Genomic DNA, 13,594 nt, shown 5'->3' on the forward strand with positions numbered 1-13,594 from the left:
AGTTGGCAACACCCTTAGCAACAGCCGCAGCTCTAGCTACTTTTCAACATTTCTTTCGTTCTATTTCTCTGCAGTTTGTGAGAGTCAACCACGACATCCATCCTCACACAATGTTACAACTCCTCAACAAACAATGGAATCTCGGCACTCCAAAACTGCTGATCTCGGTGACCGGTGGAGCTAATAACTTCCACATGAGCAACAAATTGAAGTCGGTATTCAGGAAGGGATTGATAAAAGCAGCCCTCAGCACCGGTAAGTCCAAATGGGGTAAAAGTTCAAAGTTGTGAGCCCTGCCCCCTGATTTCACGAAACTCATCGCAAGTAGCGAGGCATCGTAGGGTTTGCGATGCGTCGCAGACCTAAAAAGACACGTCGCGGCTGCGATGAGTTCGACAATCCATTTCACCAAACGCATCATAAGCGCGACAGCGCGACGAGTCGCAACTCAAACAATTTTCACTCTTAATAAAAACACTTCTTGATCGTAACTTACGATGTGTTCTTCCTCGTTTTCAAGGAACTTGCGACGTATCCGACGCATCGTAACTTTGATGAAATCGTTTTTATTCGCATCGCAACTTACGACTTGTAACCGGTCGCAACTTGCGTGAAATCGGGGGCTGGGCAGGCCCCCACCTTGGCTACAGCACTGGTTCTGATGTAGTACACATATGCTAGTAGCTGGATCAAAGTATTTTATCAAATTGATTATCCCTGTTAATCATCAGGCATATACTTTAAGACCATTCCTGAGACTCCTGTGGGAGCAATCCAACACAGTCTCAGCCCTCTGAGGCTCCTATTTGTACGCCTGGGATAAGAGAAGCAATTATGGTTAAGTGCCTTGCTCAAGGACTCAAGTGTCATGACTGGGATTCGAACCCACACTCTGATGATGCAACCATCACAACTTGAGTCCGATGCAACAGACTGCTTTGACCACTACACACTAAACAGGTGATTCCAAAGCACAGACTAATTGCTTCTTAACACCCAAACTTTTGCATTATTTTTCCAGGAGCATGGATAATCACAGGTGGGAGCAATTCAGGCGTCATGAAGTATGTAGGTGACGCCATCAGGGATTACGCTTTGGCTAGTGGCAACGCTACTCGCACAAACGTGGTGGCTATCGGCATTGCCACATGGGGTGTCATCGATCAAAGAGACAAGCTGATTAATGAAAAGGTACATGATGGTGGTGTTCGGGGGTGGGGGGGGGAGGGGGAGGGGGGAGAAGGGGAGGGGTGGTTCGGAGGGGCTGACTTGGTCGAAATTGACTTCAAAGTAAAGCTTTAATTTTTCAGGAATGTTCACATTCTTCAAACTCTGAGTGCAACTATCGTAAGTGGTCTAAAGCTCGGTTCATATTTCCTGTTAATGTTTCATTCAAAGCGCGAACTTGACATTATCCAGCTCTGTTATCGCAAGAGTTGAGCACAGCCCAACTCTTTGCAGGTCGCATTTGTAAGAAATATGAACTGGGCTTTAGAGCTATGCTAAAGCTCTGCAAACACCAATCTTCATTTCCTACTCGCTATTTTTATTCAGGGTCAATTTCCCGCCACATACCGCATGGACACCAAGAACCGTAAGGGGGTGCTGCTGGACCCCAACCACACACACTTCATCCTGGCAGACGACGGCACGATCGGACAGTTTGGAAAGGAGATCAAATTACGAGGCAAAGTGGAGAAGGAAATATCAGAGCAGAAAGTAGCAGGGAACCCAGGTATAAATGGGCTCAAGTGGCAGAAAATATTGAATCAATTGTAACTTCAGACTTTAAAAATGCAGGGTTCTCATAGCATATTGGGTTGATACATGGGAATTGTGTGCCGATATGCACAACCTTCAATTGATACAGTTTTGTAATTTCACGACATGTTGGGTCACATCAAGTGTGGATACTGGTCTTTGACAATCTACAAATGTTATCTGCGTATGCTTTAATTCAAGTGGACTGCTTGTTTTTTCCTTAGCAATTTTGAAAAGCCAGATTAAAATGTGGTTTGGAGGCAAGCTTGTCATCTTTTTGTATTTTTATTTTCTCTTGTAAAAAGATGTTTCTGTACCCATTGTGTGCGTCGTCGTAGAAGGAGGTCCAAACACCATAGCCACTGTGTTTGAAGCTATTATGAATGGCACCCCGGCTGTTATAGTAGCTGGATCGGGAAGAGCCGCTGATATCCTGGCATTCGCATTCCAGAGGGCGCCGGTTGTTGAACGCCAAGTGAAAGATGCTGCGGGGAATATCAAGAAAGAGTGAGTATTGGAGTCTATTTGCAATGTTTATGATTGTATGAATGGAACGGCTCTAGAGGTTTGGGTACTTTTTATATGACACAGAACACAAACCTCCTCAGATTTTCATTACACTCACATGGTTTAAATATTATAATAGTAGAAAGCTTCCCTTATAACAGAAAGCTTTCCTTAAAGGCAATGGACACTATTGGTAATTACTCAAATTCATTTTTAACATAAAAACTTATTTGGTTAAAAGTTAAGGAGAGCTGTTGATAGTATAAAACATTGTAAGAAATGGCTCCTTCTGAAGTAACATAGTTTGCAAGAAAGAAGTAACTTTCCACGAATTTGATTTCAAGACCTCAGATTTAGAATTTGAGGTCTCAAAAACAATTTCTGAAAGCACACAACTTCGTGTAACAAGGGTGTTTTTTCTTTTGTTATTATCTTGCAACTTCGACGACCATTTGAGCTCAAATTTTCACAGGTTTGTTATTTTATGCATCAGGGTTCGAAATTAGCGGTCGCCCCGATCGCCAAATGCGAGTGAAAATAGCGGCGGGCGACTGAAAACCACTTCTCACTAGCCCGCCGGGCGAGTCAAATAATTATTCCTTTTCACATATAAATGAGGGTTCAGTGGCAGAATCCCACAGAAAACTTCTACTTAAGCTTTTAAATTAGTAAGTTTGACAATTCTAGATACTTGCTAGATTTAATTTTGTCGTGATCGGGACCGGAATTGCTGTCGTTCGTTTCAGAGAACACGTACAATCAATTGAAAACACGATGCACAAACCACATGGTGCCGAGTATCCTCACAGTACACGGTCGCCCACTGGTGGTACATCCATCCAGTATGCACAGCACATACACAACGCACACAGTCGTCCAAAGTCCATTCTGACCTAATCTCTGCACGCTGTGATTGCCGTTGATGGCTGTTAATAATTCCATATTCATTATGTTCTTGACTAGACTTCAATGCAGTACATGTTCATGAACGGAGTAAAGAATTGCCGAACGTTGTGCATAATGACTGCAGACTGTGCACAATGTACAGCCTTGGACAACCAATAACATGGACAACTTTTGCCAATAGAGGGCGTTGTGGGGCAAAGTTCATGGAATTATTTCCTCGATGTGCGTTGTTGACTGATCGTTGATTCATGAAGATTTTGTTGCATACGGAGTTCAAAATATGTTCAAATCAACTGATCCCCTAACCACGAAGTCATTAAAGTTGTTGTTGATGGAAAAGGGATAGTTTAAGGTAAACATTAAGATATAAAATCCTCAAAAAAGCAATTTTAAGGGCTTCACTTTCGTGGTTTTTTTTTGTTTTGTTTTTTTTTGTTTTGAAAATTTTGTGTATAATTACATGTGGGCTAGTGAAAAAACCTGCGGGCGATCGAGAATTTTGGTTGACTCGCCCGGCGGGCAATTGAAAAAAAAGTTAAGGGAAACCCTGTGCATATGTTGAGTTACACCAAGTGAGAAGACTGGTCTTTGACAATTACCAATAGTGTCCAGTGTCTTTAAAATATTACTTGCTTAGGTGGTGTAGTTTTGGAGAAATTAGTAAAATAATTTCACCAAAACAATTATGTCTCAGTGAGATGAAAATTATACTGCATTTTTTTCTCAAAAACTTGATGACTAATGAAGCGGAAACTTCTACAGGTAAATTATTTTTCATTCACAGTGAGTAGGGATTTATGTTATGGACAAACACTTGATCTACAAAAGGTATCAAAACCCTTTAGTATACATTACTGAACTCTCCACTGACATCAACCTCCTAGATGTCTCCGCTCGTCCCCCTGAACTTCCTTCCTGACCACCACCTCACCAAGGAAAAAAATATTGAAATGGCATTAGTGAGAACATTTTGATATTTAAGCATGTTCAAAACAAGATAATTGAATTAGCTGTTGCTAAATGCTTACCAATCAAAAGCACCTATGGTATAAAAAAGGGCCTAAATTTCAACCCTGGCAGAATCTTTCACGAAGGCTAAAACAAGATAAAGGCAGTATTTTTGGGTAGAAATTCTACAAAGGTCTACAGTCATTTATGAGTAGAAAATGTTCAAAGAGTACAAATAAACTATAACTGTCTTCCTGTCTTGTCTCTTCTTTTTGACAGAAAGAAAACAGTCATAAGTGACTCGTTATCAAAACGTCTTGCGGCCATGCTCTCTAAGGAGTTTGGTGATGCTGAGCTAGACACTCATCTGACGCGCATCAAGGAGATGTTGGACAGAAGACATTTGATCACGGTCTACGAGCTCGGAGCCGGCTCAGATATTGACAGTGCTATCCTGCATGCACTCCTTTCAGGTTGGTGTATAATATGAATAATAATAATAATAACAATAATAAAACCCTTGAGATCTAAGGCTAGGGGACGAGCCCGACTCGAGGAGTTACCGGCAATAACAATAATACCAATAATCCCATCATTTGTTTTTTCACCTTACACTGGAGTGTGTATACAGAACTTTCAACAGTTAAAAAAAAAAAAAAATCCACATGCAAATCACTGGGGTGGGATTTGAACCCATTACCTTTGCATTGTTAGAGCAGATGTCGTACATGTACCACTAGACCCCCAAGCTAGCCCACTGGCTAGAAGCAGTTCAAATCCTTGACATCTATTTTATAATAATCCTTACTTGTCGCTTGTAAGACGCCTTTTGCAGCCACATTGACCGATATTTGACCAAGGAGCACATGTCAAAAATCAAAGTTGCTTGATTTTTCTAGAGAAAACCCCTCGTAGTGTAGGAGAGAACCAGCGCACAACTCTACTCACATATGGCCCTAGCTGGGAATCGAACCAGGGCCACAGTGGTGAGAGGTGAGTGCTTGAAGCAGCCAGCCAGGCCCTAGTGGATGATACCCATGTCTACATCCTTACATACTGTGAAGGGGTAACCCTGTTTCAGCTCCAGAAGTAGGTGGAGACTTGCCCCTGGTGGCAGCGGATTTGGGTCGATAGCCCAAATCAGTTGAGTGTGGCCCTCACCTTGAAGTGGCCATTGTGATAATAGCAATTTCTCATAACTTCTTGAAAAATAATTGTAAATGGTTTTATTTTTTGTATAGCAAACAAAGGAAGTGTTCAGGACCAGCTGCAACTTGCTTTGACCTGGAACAGAGTTGACGTTGCTAAGAGAGAAATCTTCATCGATGATAGAGATTGGACGGTCAGTAAATGTCCAAACAAGAAAACCTCTTCAAAATAATGTGTGCGTTTGATTAGCTTCCCTGGGTGAACCCTGCGGTGCTCACTCGTATGAGCCCCTGACAAGAGCTAATTGAACTATCACTCACCCTTCCGTGGTGACATCATGCACCTCAGGTCACCCCCAAGTGACCCGTTCCACAAGCAGGGCACTTGGGGCTGACCCGGGTCAACCCCTGGAATGGTGTCAAAGCTATTTGAACGTACCGGGGCAGACTGGGGTCGACCAAGGGAATCTAATCGAACGCACCCAATATGAAGTAATACTCTGCAAAGGAAACTAACTACGTTTGAACATAGAACAGTTTACTTGAGTGGGATTAGAACCAAAGACCTCCATGTTAACACGAGGGCGCTCTACCAACTGAGCTTGTCTAGCCCTTTGTTGGCGGCCTTTTCTATTTTGTCAATATCTTTGTTCAGGGTGCCAGTCAGAAGCCATATAACTTGTAACTGCTGTGTAGCCAAGCAGCAGGCAGGGTACAACATTTTAAAGTTACTCTTAAAAGTTAACCAACATGTGTTTCTTTACTTCATAGTTTAACTTTTGTTGCTTCCATTGTTAATTATTGTGTGTTTTCCCTGATTGTTATTTTGCTTTGTTTATACTTGATATTTATTTGTTTTGTTTACATTTTCCCTGCTTCTCTGTGCATTTAACATCTATCTCTTTAGGTTGATTTGGCACTTTACAAATACCCATTATTATTATTATTAAAATATTTTCCTGATTGACAGAAAGGAGATCTTGACAAAGCCCTGCACTATGCGTTGGTCAACAATCTTGTCGACTTTGTCCGACTCTTCATTGAGAATGGAGTCAGTCTCAAGGATTACCTAACGATAGCAGAACTTACCTCGCTATACAATGAGGTAGGTCTATCGACATGGGCCATGTTGTGGAAGTTAAGTTTTTTATGGGGGAGGAAAACTCTTGAGAAATATTCCAAGGAAAACACACGAAAAGTTAACTTAATCACTGTACTACATGTAGCTGAGAACCCAATGGTGAGAAGACAAGGAAGTTCAGTTCTAGATGTGGAAGAAAACCCCAGGGAAATATTCCAGAAAAACCCATGGAATCAGGTAGGGACTGTAAACTCAATTCACAGAGTACCCCATTACCATACGGTAATAGGTTTTGTTAGAGTGTGGAAGGATCCTAGTACATCACTCATGGGATCAGGCATACCACCATAATCAGAGTTCAACAGTTTGGCTGCTGTGTTACCACATGGTGTTGGGTTTTGTTAGAGTGAGGAAGGATCCTAGTACATCACTCATGGATCCCAGTCTTGAGCAACGTTGCCCCTCCAGACATCCGAAGAGAGGTACATGTAGCCACATCCAGGCTGGTCTGTAAGATCCAATCCAACCCTGAGCTCCCTCTCCTCAGAGACCTTGACTTCCACCCTAGGCCTAGACTGAAGTCGAGAAACCCAATCTGGTCCAATGTCCCGGACAGTGCAGCGACCGCAGAAGACCTATGGCGCACACGGTGGCGAGACCAAACCAACGTTCCCCACAAGTTCCTGGTCGATGACCCCACCATCCAACTGCCGGGAATGGACCTCTCCTGCGGCCATTGGTGCGTCGCAAACCGGTTCTGTACAGACGCAGGGCCGTGCCGCAGCAGCCTACATGAGTGGGGCTACCTTGCATCTCCGCTTTGTGATTGTGGATTCATGCATTACTTAAAGTTCTAATAAAGTGGGTTTGATCCAAGGGTCGGAGGAAGTTAGCGGCTACATCTGTGGCTCTATCATCACTTGGATGCACTGAAGCATAGGATGTCCATAGCAACTCCCTTAGCAACAGCCGTAGCCACAGGTGCTTAAATTCTAAAGTGGGAGACTTTTTGGGGCGCTTGGTGGCAGCAGAACTACCAGGTAAAGCCATTGTTCTTAGTATCTTTCGCATGCCCAGAACTACATAAACAATGGAAATTTACCTCGTAAGTCTGTAGAGTTCAAAAATCTTCTACTGCTCAAAGCCTATCAGACTTTTATTTGTCAGCTGTTAATAAGGTTCAAATGTTATGGAAAGGATGTTTATCAAATAATGTTTCTAATTCGATTTCATCTTTTTTTTTTTTAGGTGAAGGAAAGAACACTTTTATATGAACTGTTGGACAAACACCGGTCAAAGGTGAGATCAACGATGGTCAAAAGAGGATGTGTTTGTTTTGTTAAAATGTGGAATGTTGGTCATGAGGAAGGGTTTGAATTCTGGGCCTAGATGGCTATGATGTTTATGTCCTTGTGCAAGATACCTCAAGGCACTGGACATGTAATTGGTAATTGTCTAAGATCAGTATTCTTAGTGTATTCCAACTTACATAAAAAAATAAGAATAAAAAATAACTGAAAGAAAAAAAACCCTTGTTGCACAATTTGTGTGCAGTTTCGGATGCATAATTAAAGGCTTCAAGCCAGGTGTATAAATAGGACTGCAAATGTTTTGGATTATGCTAATAATAATAATAATAATAATAATAATAATAATAACAGTAACAATAGCAATAACTAGTTATAATAATTAATAATGAATTTGTCACTTTTTTTGCCCTGTCAGACAACAAGAAGTTTGTTTGACCTGACCGACGTCGGCAAGGTGATCCAGGAGCTGACGATGGACACGTTCAAGCCTCTCTACCTAAGCAGGGATTTTAAGAAGAAGCTAAACGAGGCTAGAGAGGGTGCTTCTATCGGTAGCAGAGAGACGTTAAATGTTGGAGCTGGGATCTTGCAGACTGGTAAGTGTCAGTCATCAAAGTTGCATAAACAAATTTATCTTCAAGCAAAGTTCTTTAGTCTAATCAGTTGATCAATAACAGCAAGAGTGTGATTTAAACCTATAAATTGCATGGCCCATATCAAACGTTATTCTACAATCCCCAAAATGCTTGGGCCACCCATTCGTAACGTGACAATAAACGTTCCCTGCCACTTCCCCCATGACATTAATCATTCTCTCCTCGGTCCCCTGCCCCCGCTCATTGTTGATGGGAGCAGCGAAGACTGTGAATCCCATATTCATGAATCCTGGGGAATTGTGGGAATCGTTCAATGGGAATTGTTTTCTGGGAATTCTCTTTAATGAAATGGACTAGTTGTTTCTCTTTTGACATTTATACAAATAACCCATCTTTGATCTTTGTCTTCAGAGTCAACGGAGAAGCCTAAGCGAGATTTTTACAATCCGATTCGAGAGCTGTTCCTGTTTTCCATATTACAGAACCGAGACGGGATGGCACGCATGCTGTGGGAGGAAGGCAAGGAGGCACTGGCTAGTGCTCTGACTGCTAGCAAGATATTGAAATCCATGGCGTCCAAGGAGGCTGACCATGACCAAAGCACCATGATGAAATTGCATGCTGCGTAAGTGTTTTTATTCTTCCTGGAACCTTCTTTGATTTAAAAGGAATTTCCTTATTTCTGGAAGGTTAGGAGTTCATCTGTGGTATTCTAAGAGGAGACCAATACCGGTGTGGCGGTTTCAGTCTTCCACCGTGTTCAGTTTTCCGGGTGACGTAGCCGGACATTTCAGCACATTGTTCAAACGGATTTAGCTTTCCAGCGTGTTTAGTTTTCCGGGTGACGTAGCCAGACAAAAATACCGCCGCGAGTACCCTGGCGAGTACTGTAGTTCTCTCAGTGACCCCAAATTGTTTCTATTTCGATTCTTTTCTGTTTAGTCACATTCTCTTGCCCTATCTTTACATGTATTTATGCGTACAACTTAAAGCAGGTCACACTGCTTGTGCCACTGGTTAAATACAGGACAATTTGCTGGGTATTCATCACACCAAATGTTCTCATACGATCCATGCGTTCGCCGCTCGTTGTACTCGTGGACGCCGCCATGACAGCTACCAGAGAGTAACACGGAGGACTCGATACGGCACTAAAAATTGACTACTTTTACTTGCTGTGCGCAGGCATCGCATGACGTAATGTTACCGTATTGGGTCATTCGGAAAACTAAACACGGCAGAAAGTTGAAACCGCCACACCGGTTTGTTTGATTATTGTCATTTTTGTTCACGGCCACAACCCCACAAATAGTTTTCTCAAGTGGCTGATCAGTTAAGACCACCTGGCTAAGGCTCTGGTGTTTCTGATCAACAGAGTGTCAGTGAGTGTGGGTTCGAGTCCTGGTCGTGACATTTTACCATGAATTGCTTTGTCCTTATGATAGGACATTTAGCCATAGGTCCTGTGTACAAGGATTGGTAGTGCACATCAATGAACCCAGACTACAGGTTTTCTACCGTGTTTCTGTCCATGGCTGAATGTGCTTCAGCACCCTGTATGCAAACCTCTAGAAGATTGGAGACGCCGCCAGGGATCATAACTGCGGGCAACATGATCGATTGATTCTTTGTTTTCTGAATTTCAATACCCAGGAGCTATGAAGAGGTGGCGTTGGGCGTGCTGGGTGAGTGCTATGCCAATAACCAAGACCACACTTCCCTCCTCTTGGCATGTGAGCAAAAGAACTGGGGTAAGTCAACCAACCTCAATCTAGCCAAGCAGGCAGACAATAAGAACTTCATTGCTCACTCTGGAGTGCAGAAATTACTGACTGAGATCTGGAACGGCAAGCTGTCTGATGAGAACAACTACTGGCTGGTGAGTCTCCTTGGAAAATAAATAGACCTGAGTAATATTAATATAAATATAACGCTCGTACATTAGTACCCCTGGTCACTGGGCTATTTATTTATTCCTTGTACCTTCCTGGCTCCCTGGGGAGTACACAGTGTAGTATAGCGCTTGGCTATTGGTTGGGCCCTGAACCTAGGCTGGATAAAAGTGTAGAGGACTGGCCCGCTCGCACAGTCCAGCCACTGACACGCTTGGGTGACTTTATTGTATTCCAATCGTAATGTCTACAACATAATAATGTACATCACTACAACAGCCTGTGCTGCCAAGTATGTAGCACACCAAGCTAAATCAATCTTAAGAACCATATTGACCCTCCTATACCCCTTGGTGAAGAGAAGCTGCCACCTAGCGTCCAAAAGTCTCCCATTAAATGCAAATGCTTCTCTTTACCCAGGCTGTTTACTCCCCAGTGAGAAGAGATGGTTAAAGGAATGAACTACAGTAAATGGCCCCGTGACCAGGATGAGTGCCATACACTTCACCGAGCAACAGATTTGATCACTTTATAAGAAGCCACTGTTAATATAATTTATAGCAGCCGTTTCTGTTTTGTATTTGTTGATATTATTTCCGTAAAGTTTATTTTCTGTTGATTGTGCCTGACAGGTTTGGTTGTGTTCGTTCATCCCACCATTGATTCCATGCCTCATTAAGTTCAGAGAAGATGAGATCAAGAATGGGGACCTCAAGCAGAGAAAAAGAAAGAGCACTAAGAAGAAACAGGTGATTTTAATCTTTAAATAAATTAATTTCATTAACTGTCTTTATAAATGTGTCCTAAGATGACAACTAAAGGGCTATTCAGAATGTTCAGTGTTTACAAATTTGATTTTCTTTTACTAAAGTTGTGAAACTACAAAGTAAAGGTTGTTTGTTTAAGCCAAGAGAAGCCACTGAAAACTAATGATCTTGGAGACCTTTGATCTAAAATATCCGGTTCGAAATTTGGGGTGGGTTGGTTAGTAAAAAAAATTGAAAAAAATCCCAAAATCTAATGACCCTTAATTGTATTTAATAACTCGTTGAATATTTGTTGACAGAGCATTACCCAGGAGGGATCGTACAACGTTGTTGAGGAGACTAATGAAGACATTCGGATGCAAGACATGGAAGATGCCACAATCCAATCCAATCTGGAAGACAACGGTGATGCAGAGGTCAATTCTAGCAGCAATAAGTAAGTCTTTAGTTGAAACCAACAGTTATTTTTAGAACCACACCAACTCATTTAGAGATTATCATTTCAGTGTGTTACCGCAAACCTTTCTATATCGTATTTCCACCATGCAAAGTTTCAAATCCTACTTAAATAAATCTTTCACAAATGCAAATTCTTGCAGAATCTTCAGTTTTTAGTTTATAAAAAGCTTGAGTTTTTACCATTTATGGTGATGATTAGGTTGGCTCAATTGTTTCTTTCCCTGCCCCGTCACCTCTGTAGACCCCGGTTTGTCAGTGCAAAAATGTTGTATCTCGATTATGCAAAACCGCTGTATCTGGCACAAAAGTGCTTCCTTAAAAACTTTGTATGTCGGCATAGACTCGTTTTGTGTGTACATCGCGGCTATTCTAAGCAAGATAGGACATTTTGATAATTTCAAACTCTCACATGCTTTTTTTAACGAGATATGAGGTCTTTTAACTTTCTCTACCATATGTTAATGGAGATACCAGGGCTTTGAACTGACACGATGATATGTTTATGGAAAACTAAGACCATGAAAATAAGTTCATAAAATACTTCATCAAATCCTCACTTTTCTTTTCCTCTATTAGTACGAACGATACATCAGAGGATCCATTGACTAAGGAGAAACATTACCACGAGACAGCTGATATCGACATCACTAATAGCGGCCAGACGCTGTCATGGTGGCAACGTTTCAGCCTCTTCTATAATGCCCCAGTCATTACGTTCAGACACAGTGTGGTAAGTCAACTCTTTCTTGACGAGCACAAAATGTCATGAATGATAGACCGTTTTCCTTTTGGCACCCCACTGATTTAAGCCCTGCTCTTAGGAATATGAATGCGATTTTTGTCTTCACAAATTTACAACAAACCAGCATTTGGAAGAGTTGAGATGTGTGAAACATTTGCAGCGCAGGAAGTATGAAGCGAGTTTAGTGGTTCAGAGCTTTGACATGGTTACAGGTTCGATTCCAAGGCTGACAACATTATGCACAAGGCCATAAAAGTATAAATATGTTTAGCCTCCTCCTTTTTTGAAAAGAGCAAGGAGGGCCTTTTTTTAAAATTGCTGAGACCGTTGAAATAATTATATCCTTTTTTTTTCTGTTATTTTTTTGTTTGTTTTTATGTTGAAAAAAACAAAAAGTGTCATTAAAAAAAGAATTAAAAAAGGAGGCAGCCTCTAAAAAGGAAGTGGGCGGGGACACTAATAAACAAGTCTTTATTTTTATTTGGACCAATATCTTGAATTAAATCAATCTTGAGGTACAGAATCTCAGTTGGATGATACCATTCACTTTCAAGCATAGAACGGAATATTATAACATGGAAGTCCACTTTACAACTCACAAAGACATAATTTTGGTAAATTTTATGCCTGCAAACCGCAAAAATCATCAGTTTGGATGTCAATTCATCTCTGCTCCTTACATTGGTTATTATTTCTGGCCAAAGTGAACTAAAATAAAGACTGCACGGCTACACAGTTAACAGATTGGGCACCGGTGTGGCGGTTTTAACTTTCTGCTGTGTTCAGTTTTTCGAATGACCAAATACGGTAGCATTGCCTGCGCACAGCAAGCGAAAGTAGTCCATTTTAGTGCCGTATTGAGTCGCTCGGTACCCTCCGGTAGCTGTCATTGCGGCGTCCACGAGTCGAGTACAACCATCGGCAAACGCGTGGATCGTATAAGTTGTTTCGAACAACGTGATGATATTTCCGACTACGTCACCCGGAAAACTGAACACAGCGGAAGACTGAAACCGCCACAGTGGGACAGGGTGCTGGTGTGACCTGTTTTGGGTTATCCTCAGGCTTGTTCTCTGTAGTCTTATTTATAGTTTCATTTCTCTGTATGTACTGTTTGCCTGGAAAAAAAAAATAAAATAAATAAAAATTAAATCGTAACAGCTTTGTTTTTTATTCCCTTCCACAGCTGTCGTATTTTATTTTCCTCCTGTTGTACAGCTACATCATCCTAGTGGACTTCACAGTAAACATATCCATCTTTGAATATGTGCTCATAGTCTGGGTTGGATCTCTCTACTTAGAGGAATTGAGACAGGTAAGGGGTGACTTCCAAAAACAAATTTTCACCCAGAATTGGTTTTGGTCTTGTTTTATAGAGAAGACTGTAGTCTTTATTTTCTTGTTTTAAGATTGGATTCAACCGAAATTTTCTTGGGCCAATGATCGCATAATGAAATGTTTCTGTGGGTAGTTTACC

The 13,594-nt window shown here is 41.6% G+C and overlaps 1 protein-coding gene across 4 annotated transcripts in view; it reads left to right on the forward strand.

Annotated features, from left to right (window-relative positions):
- Nucleotides 1-13,594, forward strand: part of LOC139937666 (transient receptor potential cation channel subfamily M member-like 2) — a 38,848-nt gene that overhangs the window by 14,100 nt on the left and 11,154 nt on the right. For all 4 annotated transcript variants that reach the window (XM_071932917.1, XM_071932916.1, XM_071932918.1 and 1 more), the window contains 15 exons: nt 75-255; nt 1,022-1,191; nt 1,555-1,735; nt 2,067-2,268; nt 4,402-4,595; nt 5,364-5,464; nt 6,241-6,375; nt 7,600-7,650; nt 8,077-8,257; nt 8,669-8,882; nt 9,911-10,136; nt 10,782-10,898; nt 11,216-11,352; nt 11,952-12,105; nt 13,304-13,432. In XM_071932917.1, coding sequence (XP_071789018.1) covers nt 75-255; nt 1,022-1,191; nt 1,555-1,735; nt 2,067-2,268; nt 4,402-4,595; nt 5,364-5,464; nt 6,241-6,375; nt 7,600-7,650; nt 8,077-8,257; nt 8,669-8,882; nt 9,911-10,136; nt 10,782-10,898; nt 11,216-11,352; nt 11,952-12,105; nt 13,304-13,432 — 2,373 coding nt within the window. The remainder of the gene's footprint in view (nt 1-74; nt 256-1,021; nt 1,192-1,554; nt 1,736-2,066; nt 2,269-4,401; nt 4,596-5,363; nt 5,465-6,240; nt 6,376-7,599; nt 7,651-8,076; nt 8,258-8,668; nt 8,883-9,910; nt 10,137-10,781; nt 10,899-11,215; nt 11,353-11,951; nt 12,106-13,303; nt 13,433-13,594) is intronic.

This window comes from Asterias amurensis, chromosome 5, assembly GCF_032118995.1.
Source record: "Asterias amurensis chromosome 5, ASM3211899v1".
Taxonomy (NCBI): domain Eukaryota; kingdom Metazoa; phylum Echinodermata; class Asteroidea; order Forcipulatida; family Asteriidae; genus Asterias; species Asterias amurensis.